The sequence below is a fragment of the Chiloscyllium punctatum genome, chromosome 18 (assembly GCF_047496795.1).
Source record: "Chiloscyllium punctatum isolate Juve2018m chromosome 18, sChiPun1.3, whole genome shotgun sequence".
NCBI lineage: Eukaryota > Metazoa > Chordata > Chondrichthyes > Orectolobiformes > Hemiscylliidae > Chiloscyllium > Chiloscyllium punctatum.
Window position 1 is genome coordinate 84482262 of NC_092756.1, and position 16362 is coordinate 84498623.

Consider the following 16362-nt stretch of genomic DNA (forward strand, 5'->3'; position numbering starts at 1 on the left):
AAATTATACAGTTAATGGCACGTGCCTGAACAGCATTGATGTAGAGTGGGATCTTGGGGATCAAGTCCATAGTTCCCTGATAGTGGCCACACAAGTAGATAGGGCAGTAAAGAAGGCATATGGCATGCTTGCCTTCATTGGTCAGGGAATTGAGTACGAGAGTCAGCATTTCATTTTGCAGCTTTACAGGACTTTGGTTAGACCACACTTTAAGAATACTGCATTCAGTTCTGGCCGCCACATTACAGGAAGGATGTGAAGGTTCAAAGTTTGTGAGAAGATTTGTAGCTCGGGTGCTCGTTGTTGCGGTTCTGTTCGCCGAGCTGGGAATTTGTGTTGCAGACGTTTCGTCCCCTGTCTAGGTGACATCCTCAGAGCTTAGGAGCCTCCTGTGAAGCGCTTCTGTGTTGGTTCCTCCGGCATTTACCATACATCAAGAACATTTCCGAACTGACAGCCAGACTACTGCGACCACTAGGACTCATAGCAGCACACAAACCAGCAGCCACTCTCAGACAACAGCTCACCAGGACAAAGGACCCGATACCCAGCATGAGCAAAACCAACGTAGTGTACAAAATCCCATGCAAGGACTGCACAAAACACTACATCGGACAAACAGGAAGACAGCTAACGATCCGTATCCATGAACACCAACTAGCCACGAAACGACACGACTAGCTATCCTTAGACACAGATGACAAGCAACATGAATTTGACTGGCACAACACTACTATTATAGGGCAAGCCAAACAGAGAACAGCCAGGGAATTCCTAGAGGCTTGGCACTTACCCACAGATTCTATCAACAAACACATCGACCTGGACCCAATATACCGGCCACGGCAGCAGACAGCTGGAACTGACAACTGGAAGCAGCAGAGAGAAACCACTATAAATGCCGGAGGAAAGATCACAGAAGCGCTTCACAGGAGGCTCCCAAGCACTGAGGATGTCACCTAGACAGGGGACGAAACGTCTGCAACACAAATCCCCAGCTCGGCGAACACAACCACAACAGGATGTGAAGGGTTTGGAGAGGGTGCAAAAGAGGTTTACCAGGATGCTCTCTGGATTCAAAGGTTTGAGGTACAAGGAGAGGCTAGAAAGACGTGGGTTGCTTTCCCTGGAATGGCAGAAGCTGTGGGGAGATTAGATACAAGTCTGAAAGGCTGAGAGACTTGGGTCGGTTCTCATTGGAAAGAAGAAAGCTAAGAGGGGGATTTGATAGAGACATACAAGATGATCAGAGGATTAGATAGGGTAGACAGTGAAAGTCTTTTTCGTAGGATGATGACGTCAGCATGTACGAGGGGGCATAACTACAAATTGAAGGGTGATAGATTTAAGACAGATGTCAGAGGCTGGTTCTTTACGCAGAGAGTGGTAAGGGCGTGGAATGCTCTACCTGGTAATGTAGTCAACTCAGCCACATTAGGGAGATTTAAACAATCCTTAGATAAGCACATGGATGATGATGGGATTGTTGGGGGGGGGGGGGGGGGGGGGAGTGGCGAATGGAGAATAGTTCACTGGTTGGCGCAACATTGAGGGCCGAAGGGCCTGTTCTGCGTTGTATTGTTCTATGTTCTAAGTCTACAAAGTTATGAGATGCATGGATAAAGTTAACAGTCAAAATCTTTTTCCAGAGTTGAAATGTCTAAAACTAGAGTCACGGAGGTGAGAGGGGGCAAGTTCAAAGCAGATGCGTGGGGCATGTTTTTTACACAGAGAGTGGTCGGAGCCTGGAACACATTGCCAGGGGTGGTGGTGGAGACAGACACGATGGAGGGAATTTAAGTGACTTTTAGATGAGCACATTAATATGCAAGGCATGGAGGGACATGGACCAAGGGCAGGCGGAAGAGATTAGTTTATTTGGCGTCATGTTCGGCATACTATTGTGGGCCGAAGGGCCTGATCCTGTGCTCTACTGTTCTATGTTCTATATTCTGTGGAGAGAAATCAAAGTTTTGGGCCAAGTGACCCTTCCTTAGGACTGAAGAAGGACAGCCCGGAGTTCAGAGGGAGGGTCACTGAACCCGGAATGGTAACTGATTTCTCTCCACAGATGCTGCCAGACCTGCTGAGCTTTTCCAGCGATTTCTGTTTTTAACTTCAAAGAAATTTCCGATTCACTCTGCCTTCAGCAAGCTCTCTGGATTCTCTCAATCACATGGATTTATACCAATATCTTTAGTTTTTAAAGTATTTTGTCATTGTAAACGTTTTCTCCTTCTCTTCTTCTTTTTATATGCGTGTGTGTGTGTGTGCATTGGTTGGGATAGTCAACGCCCCCACCTCCAACCTGGACGTGAATGCTTGAGTAATCCATACAAGAGCGGAGTCACTTTTGGGTCACCTGAAATCAAAATGTCCCATCTGTCTCTCTTCCTTAACTCAATCAAGTTGCTATTTTGTCCTGGATGATGTCAAGTTTTTTTACTTTCATCAATGAAGCTGCAGATTTCCAGCCAATGGGGAGTATTCCATCACACTTTTGACTTCTGCCTTGGCGATGATGGACAGACGCTAGACTCGTGAAGTCACATGGCTTCAGGTCAAATTTGGGCAAGGAAACATTCTGTTGATTATCTTCACCCTTTCGTCCCCCAGCTGATGAATCGGCTCTATGCCATTTTGAACATCATCGGAAAACACATTAACGTTGACAGAATATACTTGACTTCGATCTCGATCACCAAGAGTGGCATTACCCACTGGCGAATCCTGAAGGGTATATCGGCCAGGTAGTGTGTGTTGAGGATACCATTCAGTGTGTTGTGTGGCACTGCCACCTTCCTGAATGAGTTAGATTCACAACTGGGTGAAAGTGAGGACTGCAGATGCTGGAGATTAGAGTCAAGAATGTGGTGCCGGAAAAGCACAGCCAGTCAGGCAGCATCTGAGGAGCAGGAGAATCGATGTTTCGGGCAAAAGCTCTTCATTAGGAATTCACAAATGATCTAGCGACTCACAACTGGCGATCCATGAGACGCTGTGGGCCATCAGCTGCAGCAGAATTGTGTTCAATGTAAAAATATCCTCCATTTCACTTTTGTCATCAAGCCAGGGGATCAACCCTGCTTCAGAGTGCAGGAGGTTGTGCCAGGAGCAGTGCGAAGCATACCGACAAATAAGATGTCAATCTGGTGCAGCTACCAAACAGGCATGGCAAATGGCAGGAGCGATTTGCAATAGACAGGACTATGTGATCCTAAAACTGTGGGCAATTTAGCATCAGATCAAAGCTCTGCAGCCCTATCACATCCAAATGTGAATGCTGGTGGACAATTCAACAATGAACTGGAATCTATATATCAGTGTGACAGATAAGAGTGAAGCATCTTCAGCCAGATGTACCAAATGGATGATGCATCTCACCCTCCTCCTTCTGTGGTCTCAGCATCATAAATACCAATCTTCAGCCAATTTGCTTCATTCTGCGTAGAATTGTAGACTCCTTACAGTGTGGAAGCAGGCCATTTGGCCCATTGAGTCCGCACTGGTACTTGGAAGAGCATCCCACCCAGACCCACCCCAACCTTATTTCCCTGTAACCCTGTATTTCCAATGACTAATCCCCATAGCCTGCACATCCTGGACATTACAGGCAATTTAGCATGGCTAATCCACCTAACCTGCACACCTCTGGATTGGGAGGAAACCGGACCATCCGGAGGAAATCCACGCAGACATAGGGAGAACGTGCAAACTTCGCACAGACAGTCACCCGAGGGAGGAATCGAACCCGGGTCCCTGGCGTTGTGAGGCTTTGGATCGAAGCTCTGCAGCCCTATCACATCCAATTGTGAACATTGGTGGACAATTCAACAATGAACTGGAAGGTATATCAGTGCAAAAGGCAAGACTGAAGCATTTACAAACATCTTGAGCTAGACATTCCAAGTGGACGATCTATCTCAGCCTTCTCCTGTGCTCCCCAACGACACAGAGACCAGCCTTCAGCTAAATTTATTCACGCCACGTGGTATCAAGGCTAAAGGCACTAGAGACGGCAAAGGCTACCGACCCTCACAACGTTCCAGCAACAGTACTGAAAATTCGGGGCAGCATGATGACTCAGTGGCTAGCACTGCTCCCTCACAGCACCAGGGTCCCAGGTTCAATTCCAGCCTCAGGTGACTGCGTGTGTGGAGTTTGTACATGCTCCCAGTGTCTGTGTGGGTTTACTCCGGGTGCTCCAGTTTCATCCCACAGTCCAAAAATGTGCAGGCCAGGTGAATTGGCCATGCTAAATTGCCCGTAGTGTTAGGTGAACTAGTGGGAGGGAAATGAGTCTGGGTGGGTTTATCTTCGGAGGGTCAGTGTGGACTTGTTGGGCCGAAGGGCCTGTTTCCACACTGTAGGGAATCTAATCTAAAATTTGTGCTGAAGGACTAGTTGTTGCAGCACAGCTACAACATTGGCATCGACCCAACCTCGAGAAACATTTCCCAGGTATGTGCTGTCCACAAAGTACAGGACAAATTCAATTTGGCCAATGCTCACCCCATCACACTGTTGCCGTTTGTCAACAAAATGATGAAAGATTTCATCAACGCTGTGATCGAGCAACACTTACACAGCAATAATGTGCTCACTGCCTCTCAGTTTGGTTCCACACAGCTCCTGATCTCACTTCCCTCTTTGCTAAACTCTGGAGATGAGGTGACTGCTTTGAAATTAAGGCAAAACCTGACCAAAATGTGTCATCAAGGAACTCGAGAAAAAAAACACAGTTGATAGGATTTGGGGGAAAACTCTCCACTGGTTGAAATTATACCAAGCACAAAGGAAGATGGGTGTGATTGTTGGAGGTCAATAATCTCAATCTCAGGATATCTCTGCAGGAGCTCCTCAAGGTAGATTTTATAAATTAATCTGGGCAGTTAGGGATGGGCAATAAATGCTGGCTTAGCCAGCGACACCCACATCCTGTGAATGAATAATTTAAAAAAAGACCTTTGAGTAAAGGAGTTGGAGTGTCACGTTGAGGTTGTATAGGGTATTGGTGAGTTCTCTTCTGGAGTATAGTGTACAGTTCTGAACGCCCTGTTATGGGAAGGATATTATTAAGCTGGAGAGGGCTCAGAAAGGATTTCCCAGGACGTTGCCGGGAATGGACAGTGTGAGATATAAAAATAGACTGGAAAGGCTGGGACCTATTTTCACTGTAGCGTAGGAGGTTGAGGGGTGAAGTTAGTGAGGTTTATAAAATCATGAGGGGCATGGATAAGATGAATGACAATGGTCATTTCCTTAGGCAGGGGACTTTCAAAATTAGGGGGATATTTTTACGTTGAGGGGAGAAAGATTTAAAAATGGCATGACGGCAATGTTTTTACACAGAGAGTAGCTCATGTGTGGAATGAACTGCCAGAGAAAGTGGTGGATGCAGGTACAGTTACAATGTTTAAAAGATGTTTGGATAAGTTCATGACTAGGAAAGGTTTGGAGGGGTATGGGCCAAATGCAGGCAGGTGGGAACAGGATCAGCATGGACCAGTGGGACTGAAGGATCTGTTCCCATGCTGTATGACTCTATGACTGTACACTGAACCTAGGCCTTGTGATCCAGAGTATGGAACACTGCCACTGCACCACAAGAATTCTCACTTCCTCAGTTCTTTGCCCTAGCCATCTTCAACTGCGACATCAATAACATTCGTAAGAGCAGAGTGGGGACGCTCGCTGAAGATCACACAATATTCAGCACCATTTGCAACTCCTCAGATATTGAAGCAGCCCACGTTCACATGTAAGAAGGCCTGGACAATATCCAGGCTTAGCCTCACAAATGTCAAGTAACATTCATACCACACAGGTGCCAGGCAATAACCATCACCAACAACAGAGAACCTAACCACTGTGCCTTGACATTCAATGGCATTTCCACCACTGAGGGGAATTTAGATTAGATTCCCTCCAGTGTGGAAACAGGCCCTTCAGCCCAACAAGTCCACACTGACCGTCCGAACAGTAACCAACCCAGACCCATTTCCCTCTGATTAATGCACCTAACACTGTGGGGCAATTTAGCATGGCCAATCCACCCTAACCTGCACATCTTTGGACTGTGGGAGGAAACCGGAGCACCTGCAGGAAACTCATGCAGACACGGGCAGAATGTGCAAACTCCACACAGACAGTCACCCGAGGCTGGAATCAAACCTGGAATCCTGGTGCAGTGAGGCAGCAGTGCTAACCACTGAGCTACCCCTTTAGCACATTGTATCATGCCCCCCCCCCCCTTTGGACAAAAGAAAACATGAAATGGACTCTCAAGGAATTGGAGCAGGAGTAGAGCATTCATCCCCTTGAGCTTGCTCCCCCATTCTATCAGATCATGGCTGGGCCAACCCAGGCCTCAACTCCTCTTTTTAGGTAAAAACAATGACTGCAGATGCTGGAAACCAGATTCTGGATTAGTGGTGCTGGAAGAGCACAGCAGTTCAGGCAGCATCCAAGTAGCTTTGAAATCGACGTTTCTTTTGCCCGAAACGTCGATTTCGAAGCTACTTGGATGCTGCCTGAACTGCTGTGCTCTTCCAGCACCACTAATCCAGAATCCTCTTTTTAGGCTTGATCCTCATAGCCCTCAACCACTAATATTTCAAAAAGCTGTCTACCCTCTTTTAAGGTAATTTGAGATAGAATCATAGAATCCCTATTGTGTGGAAACAGTCCCTTCGGCTCAACACGTCCATACTGACCCTCTGAAGAGTAAGCCTATCAGATCCACTCCCCTACCCATTTAGCTTTCACAATTCTTTGGGCTAGAAAATTCTAGCCTTTCACTATGAGAAAATAAATTTCTTCACATTTTTTAAAAAAATGAATGTTCCCTTCTTAATGTCCCTAGTTTGAGACTTCACTAGTGCTAGAACATCTAAGTCAAACTTCTCAGAATCTTGTGTGGTTCAGCTCAATCGGTTGGATTGTTGGTTTACAGAGCAGTGTGATGTCAACAGAGTGGGTTCAATTCCCATCGCCAGTTTGAGGTTACCATGAAGAACTCTTCTTCTCAACCTCTTCCCTCGCCTGAGGTCTGGTGACCCTGAGGTTAAATCACCACCAGTTGCTTCTCTCTCAAATGAGAGAGCAGCCCTTAGGTTTTGGTAAGACTATGGCGACACAGCAACCACCACTGAATCTCCACTACCAACATCCTGGAGGTTCCTGTTGACCAGAAACTGAATAGAATTCAAAATATTCTTGCTTAGAGAGCAAGGAATTCTGAGACAAATATTTCACGCCCTGATTGTCTAAAGCCTGCCCACCATCTACAAATCGAAAGTCAGAAGTGGGGTGTGGAACACTCTCCACTTGCCTGGATGAACTCAAACGCTCAAGAAATACAACGTCATCTCAGAAAAAGTCTATAATCTTTTTCTCACTTCACCATCGGTGCACCGAGGCAACAGGGTCTACCATCGCCAAGACACACTGCAGCAACTCACCAAGGCTCTTTTGACATCACCTCCACCATTTAGAAGGACAACAATAGCAGATACATGGCAACACAACCACCTACAATATCCCTTCTAAACCACACACCATTCTGACTTGGAAATATATCTCTGTTCCTTCACCGTCACCAGGTCAAAATCCTAAAATTCCCTTCCTGCCCAACTTCCTTTCCAGCCTCTTTCCCTTACTTAGAATCATAGCATCCCTACAGTGTGGAAGCAGGCCATTCAAACCATTGAGCCCACACTGACCCTTCCACCCAGACCCACCCCTCTATCCTATCCCTGTAATCCTACATTTCCCATGGCTAATCCACCTAGCCTGCACATTCCTGGACACTACGGGCAATTTAGCATGGCAAATCCGCTAACCTGTGCATCTTTGGACGGTGGGACGAAACCCACGAGGACGTGTGGAGAATGTGCAAACTCCACACAGACAGTCACCTGAGGGTAGAATTGAACCAGGGTCTGTGAAGCAGCAGTGTTAACCACTGATGGACTTCCGAACTTTGAGAAGACCGTCTGCTCTAGTACAATGCGAAGTTGTTCATTTTGGAAGGGAGAGCAAAAGGACAGGAGGTAATTGAAATGGAAAAAAAAACTCCAGAAAGCTGTGAACCAAGGTACTTGAGAGGACCTGTGCACAGAAAGCTATCACACAGGGGCTGCGGGTAATCAGGACAGTGAATGGAATCTTGGCCCTTATTTCAAAGGAGGTTGGAGTATAAGATTAGGGAAGTCTTACTACAGCCCTGAAGAAGGGCTTGTGCCCGAAGCGGCGATTCTCCTGCTCCTTGGATGCTGCCTGACCTGCTGTGCTTTTCCAGCAACACATTTTCAGCTCTGAGCTCCAGCATCTGCAGTCCTCACTTTCTCCTCGAAGTCTTACTACAACTGTACAAAAGCATTGGTGGTTGGGAGCACATCTGGAGGACTGTGAGCAGTTTTGGTCCCCTTATTTAAGGAAAAATATCATTTCATTGGAAGCAGTTCAGAGAAGGGTCGCTAGGATGATCCCTGGTATAGAGGGATTGTCAAATGAGCAAAGGTTAAACAGGTTGGGACTTTAGTCACTGGAGTTTAGAAGAATGGGAGATGATCTCATTGAAACATATCAGATTCTTAAGGGGTTTGACAGAGTCAATGCTGAGAGGATGTTTCCACTGATGGGAGAGTCTAGAACCAGAGGGCACAGTGTCAGAATAAAGAGGCACCCATTTAAGACTGATGTGGAGATGTCAGTGTTGGACTGGGGTGGACCAAGTTAAAAATCACAACACCAGCTTATAGTCCAACAGATTTATTTTTATTTTGTTTCTTTTTTTTTGCTTTTTATTTTCTAAATTTCCTGGTAATACTTTTTTCTTCCTTTTTGTCCATCAGCTTTCAGAGCACTGACCCTTCGGTAGGTAGCTGGTGGAGCATGATCATAGGGCACGTATCCTTATGACCTGTCCAAGGAGCAGCGCTCCTAAAGCTTGTACTTCCAAATAAACCTGTTGGATCATAACCTGGTGTTGTGTGACATTGAAGACTGAGATGAGGAGGAACCTCTTCTCTCAGAGAGTTGAGAGTCTTTGAAACTCTTTGCCGCAGAGAGCTGTGGGGGACAGAGTCCTTGTGTATACACAAGGCGGAGATAGATTCTTGATCAGTTGGAGATTCAAGGCTTACAGGGAAAGTGAAGGTGAGGAATGTCAGAATAGCAATGATCCTGTTGAATGGTGGAGCAGGTACGAGGGGCTGAATGGCCTCCTCCTGTTCCTATTTCTGATGGTGCTCTCAAGAGCAGATTGGGATGAACAAATGTTGTCTTTTCCAACAATGCTCACATCCCGTGAAAGAGTAAAATATTTATTGACACAAAAAGTGCTGATTATCTGTTTATTCCCTGGTTGTTGTTTGTGGGAACTTAATGTGTGCAAATTGGCTCCCTTGCCTCTTGCCTTCCAACTACAAGCCTTTTAAAAACCATCCATTGAATAGGAACATTGTTGGAGAGCAGGGGCGGGGTGGGGGGGGGGGTGGGGGGGGTGGGGGTGGAGGTGGAAACTGCTCTACAAATGCAAGGTTTTCTTCATTCATTCAGGAAAAGTAAAATCCCAGAATCAGGGCACTCAAATCTCAAAGGCTGGTGTTTGCTTTCGCATGACCCTTGTATCCAAACTATACATCAGCGTTTTGAAAGGATTGACCTTAAAACCGAGCCTGTCCTTTCAGAGACAGAGTCTGGGTAATGATTTACCACAGGGGTGAAAATCCTCATGTTGACAGATTTGGTGGCCGGCTCCTTTTTCGATGCACAGATACGCCGGTGAAAGGCCGGCCACATAAGAGAGTTCGGCTTCTGTGTCTCTGGTGATGGTAGATGACATTCCTCCCACTCTCCCCCACTCCCACTTCATCCCGTTCCATTCCTGGCTCATACGTACATGGATCCAATCTACCTGCCTTGGTTCTGTAGTCCCTTGCCTAATGATGGTCTCAACCTTGAGATTTTCCATTGACGCTTCCCCCCCCCCCCCCCCCCCCCCCCCCCCCCATTGACTCCATTGATGAAGTCAGTTGGCTGGAGGTCTCTAAATTTCCTTACTTGTGTGAAGAAGGCCTTCCTGACATCGCATAAGAACTGCCAAGCTTGAATTTTAACATTATTTTCCCTTGATTTGCAGTTTTCCATCAAATATTCAATGGATGGTTTTTAAAAGGCTTGTAGTTGGAAGGCAAGAGGCAAGGGAGCCAATTTGCACATGGTCCCTTTGCCCCTACCCTGGGTAGTGGGGCAATTTGGCATACAGAACATAGGCATCTCTTTCCATTAGAGAGAGGCACTGGATTCAGGGAAACCACTCAACTCTAGTCCTCCATGTACTACCACCAGCTGATTCAGAGATTGAACCCACACTCTTGGCATTAACCTGCAACCAACTGAGCTAAACAATCCAGAACTTCTAAGATCATTTTAAGTATGTCGGTTAGACCCACTGCTTCATCCGCCACACTCAGAGGAAGGCAAAACCTTGTCTATACAACCCGCCCTAATAGTTTAACTCTTTCGCCCCCGGTACCCCAGTGAATTGTATCAATGCTCACTTCCAAGGCCAATGTATCCTTCCTGAGGTGTGGTGCCCAGAACTGTAACACCAATTACAGGACGGCCAGAGATTTATCCAACCAGAGCAAGAATTCTGCCTCTTGGCATTCAGGAATCTTAAAATAGAGACCAGGATTTTGTAAAGTCAATGTGCTCCAGATAGAGCAAAGTGATCTGACAAGGGAGTGGAAATAATCTCATTCCCACATTATCAGTCAAAAGATACTCTCGGGAAAATCATTCCGATGCAAGCTGCCAGGGCAGGAAGGGATTTTGATGAGTGCATGATGGAGACATGGGTGCCCCTGACCTTGGGGTTGGTTAGCTCAGTTGGCTAGATTAGAGGGACGCTGGAAAAGCACAGGTCAGGTAGCATCCAAGGAGCAGGAAAATCAACGTTTCGGGCAAAAGCCCTTAATTCCTGATGAAGAGCTCATTCCTGATGAAGGGCTTTTGCCCGAAACGTCAATTTTCCTGCTCGTCGGATGCTGCCTGTCCAGCTGTGCTTTTCTAGCACCACTCTAATCTAGACTCTGATTTCCAGCAGCTGCAGTCCTCACTTTTGCCTAGCTCAGTTGGCTGGATGGTTGATTGGTGATGTAGAGTGATACCAACAGAGCAGGCTCAATTCCAGCACCAGCCGAACTGACCATGAAGGACTGTCCTTTTCAGCCTCTCTCCTCACCTGAGACATGATGACCCTTAGGTTAAACTACCACCAGGTATTTCTCTCTGTCTCACTGAGAGAGGTGGACTACAGTGACTTTACCCCAGCTCCACTATGCGTGAGATAGCTCCGAAGATTTAGCCTCCCCGGTCCCACTGCCAGCCATGGTTAGAGATATTATCCAAGATATTACTCAATCTAACAGCCCAGTTACAATTTTTTTCCCCCAAAACCAATGACCAAGCACGTGCAAGAAATGCAAAGGAGAAAAATGGTACTGGTTGTTCAGCTCCAGAAAATTCCAAGGAGGATTGACAAGCAAACATTCCTCGTTGGGTGCTTTTCACGTCAAACGAAACAAAATTATCTTTCCTGAATTTGTCTTTTTGCATCTTCTAACGTCACAAAGTAATATTTTGGATTCTTCCATTCCGCCCACTCGGAAAACAGTTCCATAATGGGTTCAGTAAGGGTTGGAGGGAGTGGCTAATTAATCTCAAAGGATTCAGTGAGGTGGTGGGGGGGGGGGGGAAGAGCCCAGGGTTGTGTTGATGACTCCGGGGAGAGGTACAGGAGCTAGGCCGCACCTGCTGTATTGGAGCAGCGAGGAACATTATTCCCAGGCCTGAGGCTGGGCCTCAAACTGTGAGCTCTACACTGAAGCTCAGAGGTGGCGAATGCCCCCCTTCTTACCCCACAGCTGGTGGGCAAACAAATTCTGTCGATTCTGAAAACAATTCCTGAGATGCTGGCTAATTCACCAGAGCCTTCAGCCCTGGGGAAAAGAGTAGCACAGGATCAGGAGTAAGGCACGGAGTAGAAGACGGAAACATATCAGAATCAAACACATCAGTGTGAGCCTTATTGTAAGCGTGATGGATCCTTTGTGTTTGAACCACAAGAACCAGCAAAAAGAGACAGCCATTTGCATAGCACCTTTCCTGTCCTTATAGCTATTCAGATACATGTCTTTATTTGACCATGTGATGTAGCACCAGCAGCAGGTTGTCTGCCTGCAGCAAACATTAACAAACTGCAATGCAATAATGACTAGATAATCTTTTATTAATAATGTCGGTGAGGGATAAATATTGGCCAGGATCCCCAGAGAGAAGTCTCCTGCTCCTGGAAGAATGGTTTGGGGAGGGGATGCTTTAGGTCCACGTGAGAGAGAGGGAAGACAAGGCCTGAAGGTGAAGGGCTCTTCTTAGAAACATCATCAACAGTGCAGCACCCCTCCAATACTGCATCCCTCGAATACACCCTCCCTCCAGTACTACACCCTACTAATTCACCCTCCCTCCAGTACCGCATCCCTCCAATATACCAAACCTCCAGTACCGCACCCCTTCAATACACCTTCCCTTCAGTACTACGCCCCATCAATACACCCTCCCTCCAGTACTGCAGCCCCCCAATACACCAAACCTCCAGTACTGCACCCTTTCAATACACGAAACCTCCAGTACCACACCCCTCCAAAACACCAAACCTCCAGTACTGCACCCCTCCAAAACACCATCCCTCCAGTACTGCACTCCTCCAATATACCCTCCTTCCAGTACTGCACCTCTCCAATACATCAACCCTCCAGCACAGCACCCCTCCAATTCTGCACCCCTCCAATACACTATCCCTCTAGCACTGCACCCTTCAATATACCATCCCTCCAGCACAGCGCCCCTCCAACACATCATCCCTCCAGTTCTGCACTCCCTCCAATACACCAACCCTCCAGTTCTGCACTCCCTCCAATACACCAACCCTCCAGTTCTGCACTCCCTCCAATACACCAACCCTCCAGTTCTGCACTCCCTCCAATACACCAACCCTCCAGTACTGCACTCCCTCCAATACACCAACCCTCCAGTCCTGAACCCCTCCAATGCACCAACCCTCCAGTCCTGAACCCCTCCAATACACCATCCCTCTAGCACTGCATCTCTCAATATACCATCCCTTCAGCACTGCACCCCTCAATATACCATCCCTCCAGCACTGCACCCCTCCAATACACCAACCCCCCAGTACTGCACCCCTTCCAATACACCAACCCTCCAGTACTGCTCCCCTTCCAATATACCAGCCCTCCAGTTGTGCACCCCTTCAGTGCACTATCTCTCCAGTTCTGCACCCCTACCCCTCCAGTCATCACAGAATTAGTTCTCCAGCCTTTGATGGGTGTGCGGAACTCTCCAGCTTCTCTCTCAGAGTTGGGACCGAGCCACATCTACCAGAGAATCGACTGGACTATTCAACAGAACCCAAGTACTTTTGAAAAACAGCCGAATGACCCCAAGCACTGGAGACATAACGCGTTGGTTGGAACTGGAAGGGGACTGCCCACAGTGTCATTGTAAAATGCAGCAAATCTCACAGCAACATTGCAACTTACAAATTCTGCGTTGGGGTGCCAGTTCATGTTGGTCTTGACCATATTCATTGGCGCTGGGATAAATTCGGGGTGCTCCTGCCTGTTCATGTTATTCCTGACCATGTTCATTGGCCCTGGGATAAATTCGGAGGGCTCCTGCCCGTTCATGTTCAACCCTCAGGTGCACGCTTGAATATTTCTGTTGCTCTGTGCCAGGCATCCGCAGCACACTTTCAGTTGACAGGTCTTTCCCGGAGAAAAACTGACAGCGGCAATGTTTTTTTTGCAGTCTGGAATGGAAATTAAAAACAGCTCTATTGAGCAACCAAGCGATCAATACTTTGAAAGGAGGGTCACTTAGTGCTCTGTCAAAGTCTGGATTCTTCCCTCACGATGGAGAGAGTGTTTTGCTGAGCGCACAGCGAGAGAAATAGAGTCTTGTCAAGGTAAAGACTTTGCAGACACCTGTGACTAAGTCCTAACAAAGCATAAACAGCCTCACTGGTTGGATTCCACTGGGTCCTACTGCTCCACTGCTTGTCAAAGCTCCTCAGAAGAGATTGGAAATGTGTGGGCAGAAATATTCAGCACATCCACAGGATCTGATGGTCCTCTGGGTTTAATCGCCTCTGTGACTTCAGGGGCAATTATTTTTCCCGCAGCGCCACTTCTTTTCCTAGGTTATGGGCCAAGTAGAGGCAGGCAGGACTACTTTAGTTTGGGGCTATGTTCCGCAAGGACTGGTTGTACCAAAGGGTCTGATTCCGTGCTGTATGACATTAGGGGAGGCAAAGTTGCTGAAAAAACTCAGAACTCTGAAGATGGGTCACGGAATTGTGCAGCATGGAAGCAGACCCTTCGGCCCAACGTGTCCATGCTGACCAGATAACCCAAACTAATTTAGTCTCACTTGCCAGCATTTGGCCCTTATCCCTCCAAATCCTTCCTATTCATGTACCCATCCAGATGCCTTTTAAATGTTGTAATTGTACCAGCCTCCACCACTCCCTCTGGCAGCTCATTCCATACACACACCACCTTCTGCATGAAACAAATTGTCCCTTAGGTCCCTTTTAAATCTTTCCCCTCTCACCCTAAACCTATGCCCTCTAGGTTTGGACTCCCATCCCCTGTGAAAAAGACCTTGACTATTCATCCTATCCATGCCCCTCATGATTTTATAAACCTCTATAAGGTCACCCCTCAGTCACTGATGTTCCAGGGGAAACGGCCCCAGCCTATTCAGCCTCTCCCTATAGCTCAAATCCTACAATCCTAGCAACATGCTTGTAAATATTTTCTGAGCCCTTCCAGGTTTATCTATATCTTTCCCATATTAAGGAGACCAGAATTGAACACAGTATTCTAAAAGTGGCCTAACCAATGTCTTGTACACCACAGCATGACCCTCCAACTCCTATACTCAATGCACCGACCGGTACAGGCCACTGTCACTAAACCTGAAACGCTAACTCTGCTTTCTCTCTCTCCACAGATGCTGCAGACCTGCTGAGTTTCTCCAGCAATTTGATTTTTTTTCTGTCTTCCAGCAACTGCAGTTCTCTTTTGTTTAATTAAGCAATAAATGAGCTTCTCCTGGCTATACTTTGTGTCTAAGGTTTAACTGGAAGATTGTTTAAACATGGGATAGGGCTGAAGGAACTAGCCAACTTTTCCACTCACCTAATTAAATTTCAGTCCTGGAGGGGTGCAGTGCTGGAGGGATGGTATATTGAGGGATGCAGTGCTAGAGGGTTGGTGCATTGGAGGGGTTCAGGACTGGAGGGTTGGTGCATTGGAGGGTGCAGTACTGGAGGGTTGGTGTATTAGAGGGGGGTGCAGTACTGGAGGGTTGGTGTATTGGAGGGGGTGCAGTACTGGAGAGATGTTATATTGAGGGGTGCAGTGCTAGAGGGATGGTGTATTGGAGGGGTGCAGTACTGGAGGGTTGGTGTATTAGAGGGGGGTGCAGTACTGGAGGGTTGGTGTATTGGAGGGGGTGCAGTACTGGAGAGATGTTATATTGAGGGGTGCAGTGCTAGAGGGATGGTGTATTGGAGGGGTGCAGTACTGGAGGGTTGGTGTATTAGAGGGGGGTGCAGTACTGGAGGGTTGGTGTATTGGAGGGGGTGCAGTACTGGAGAGATGTTATATTGAGGGGTGCAGTGCTAGAGGGATGGTGTATTGGAGGGGTGCAGTACTGGAGGGTTGGTGTATTAGAGGGGGATGCAGTACTGGAGGGTTGGTGTATTGGAGGGGGTGCAGTACTGGAGAGATGTTATATTGAGGGGTGCAGTGCTAGAGGGATGGTGTATTGGAGGGGTGCAGTACTGGAGGGTTGGTGTATTAGAGGGGGGTGCAGTACTGGAGGGTTGGTGTATTGGAGGGGGTGCAGTACTGGAGAGATGTTATATTGAGGGGTGCAGTGCTGGAGGGATGGTGTATTGGAGGGGTGCAGTACTGGAGGGTTGGTGTATTAGAGGGGGGTGCAGTACTGGAGGGTTGGTGTATTGGAGGGGGTGCAGTACTGGAGAGATGTTATATTGAGGGGTGCAGTGCTGGAGGGATGGTGTATTGGAGGGGTGCAGAACTGGAGGGATGGTGTGTTGGAGGGGCTTGCTTGCCTCGAATCAAAAATTATTTCTTATAGTCCCAATCCAATGCTTAAATATAATGTTCATAACTGAGGATTCTGGTGGAACAGTGATTGTATCCCTACCACTGAGCTAGATGGCCCTGGGTTCAAATCTCA

At 47.4% G+C, this 16362-nt stretch overlaps 1 protein-coding gene across 1 annotated transcript in view; it reads right to left on the minus strand.

Moving 5' to 3' along the window:
* Positions 1–14046, minus strand: part of tmprss6 (transmembrane serine protease 6) — a 90200-nt gene extending 76154 nt beyond the window's left edge. The window contains exon 1 of the mRNA XM_072588639.1: positions 13632–14046. Coding sequence (XP_072444740.1) covers positions 13632–13778 — 147 coding nt within the window. The 5' untranslated portion in view covers positions 13779–14046. The remainder of the gene's footprint in view (positions 1–13631) is intronic.
* Positions 14047–16362: the final 2316 nt, after the last annotated feature.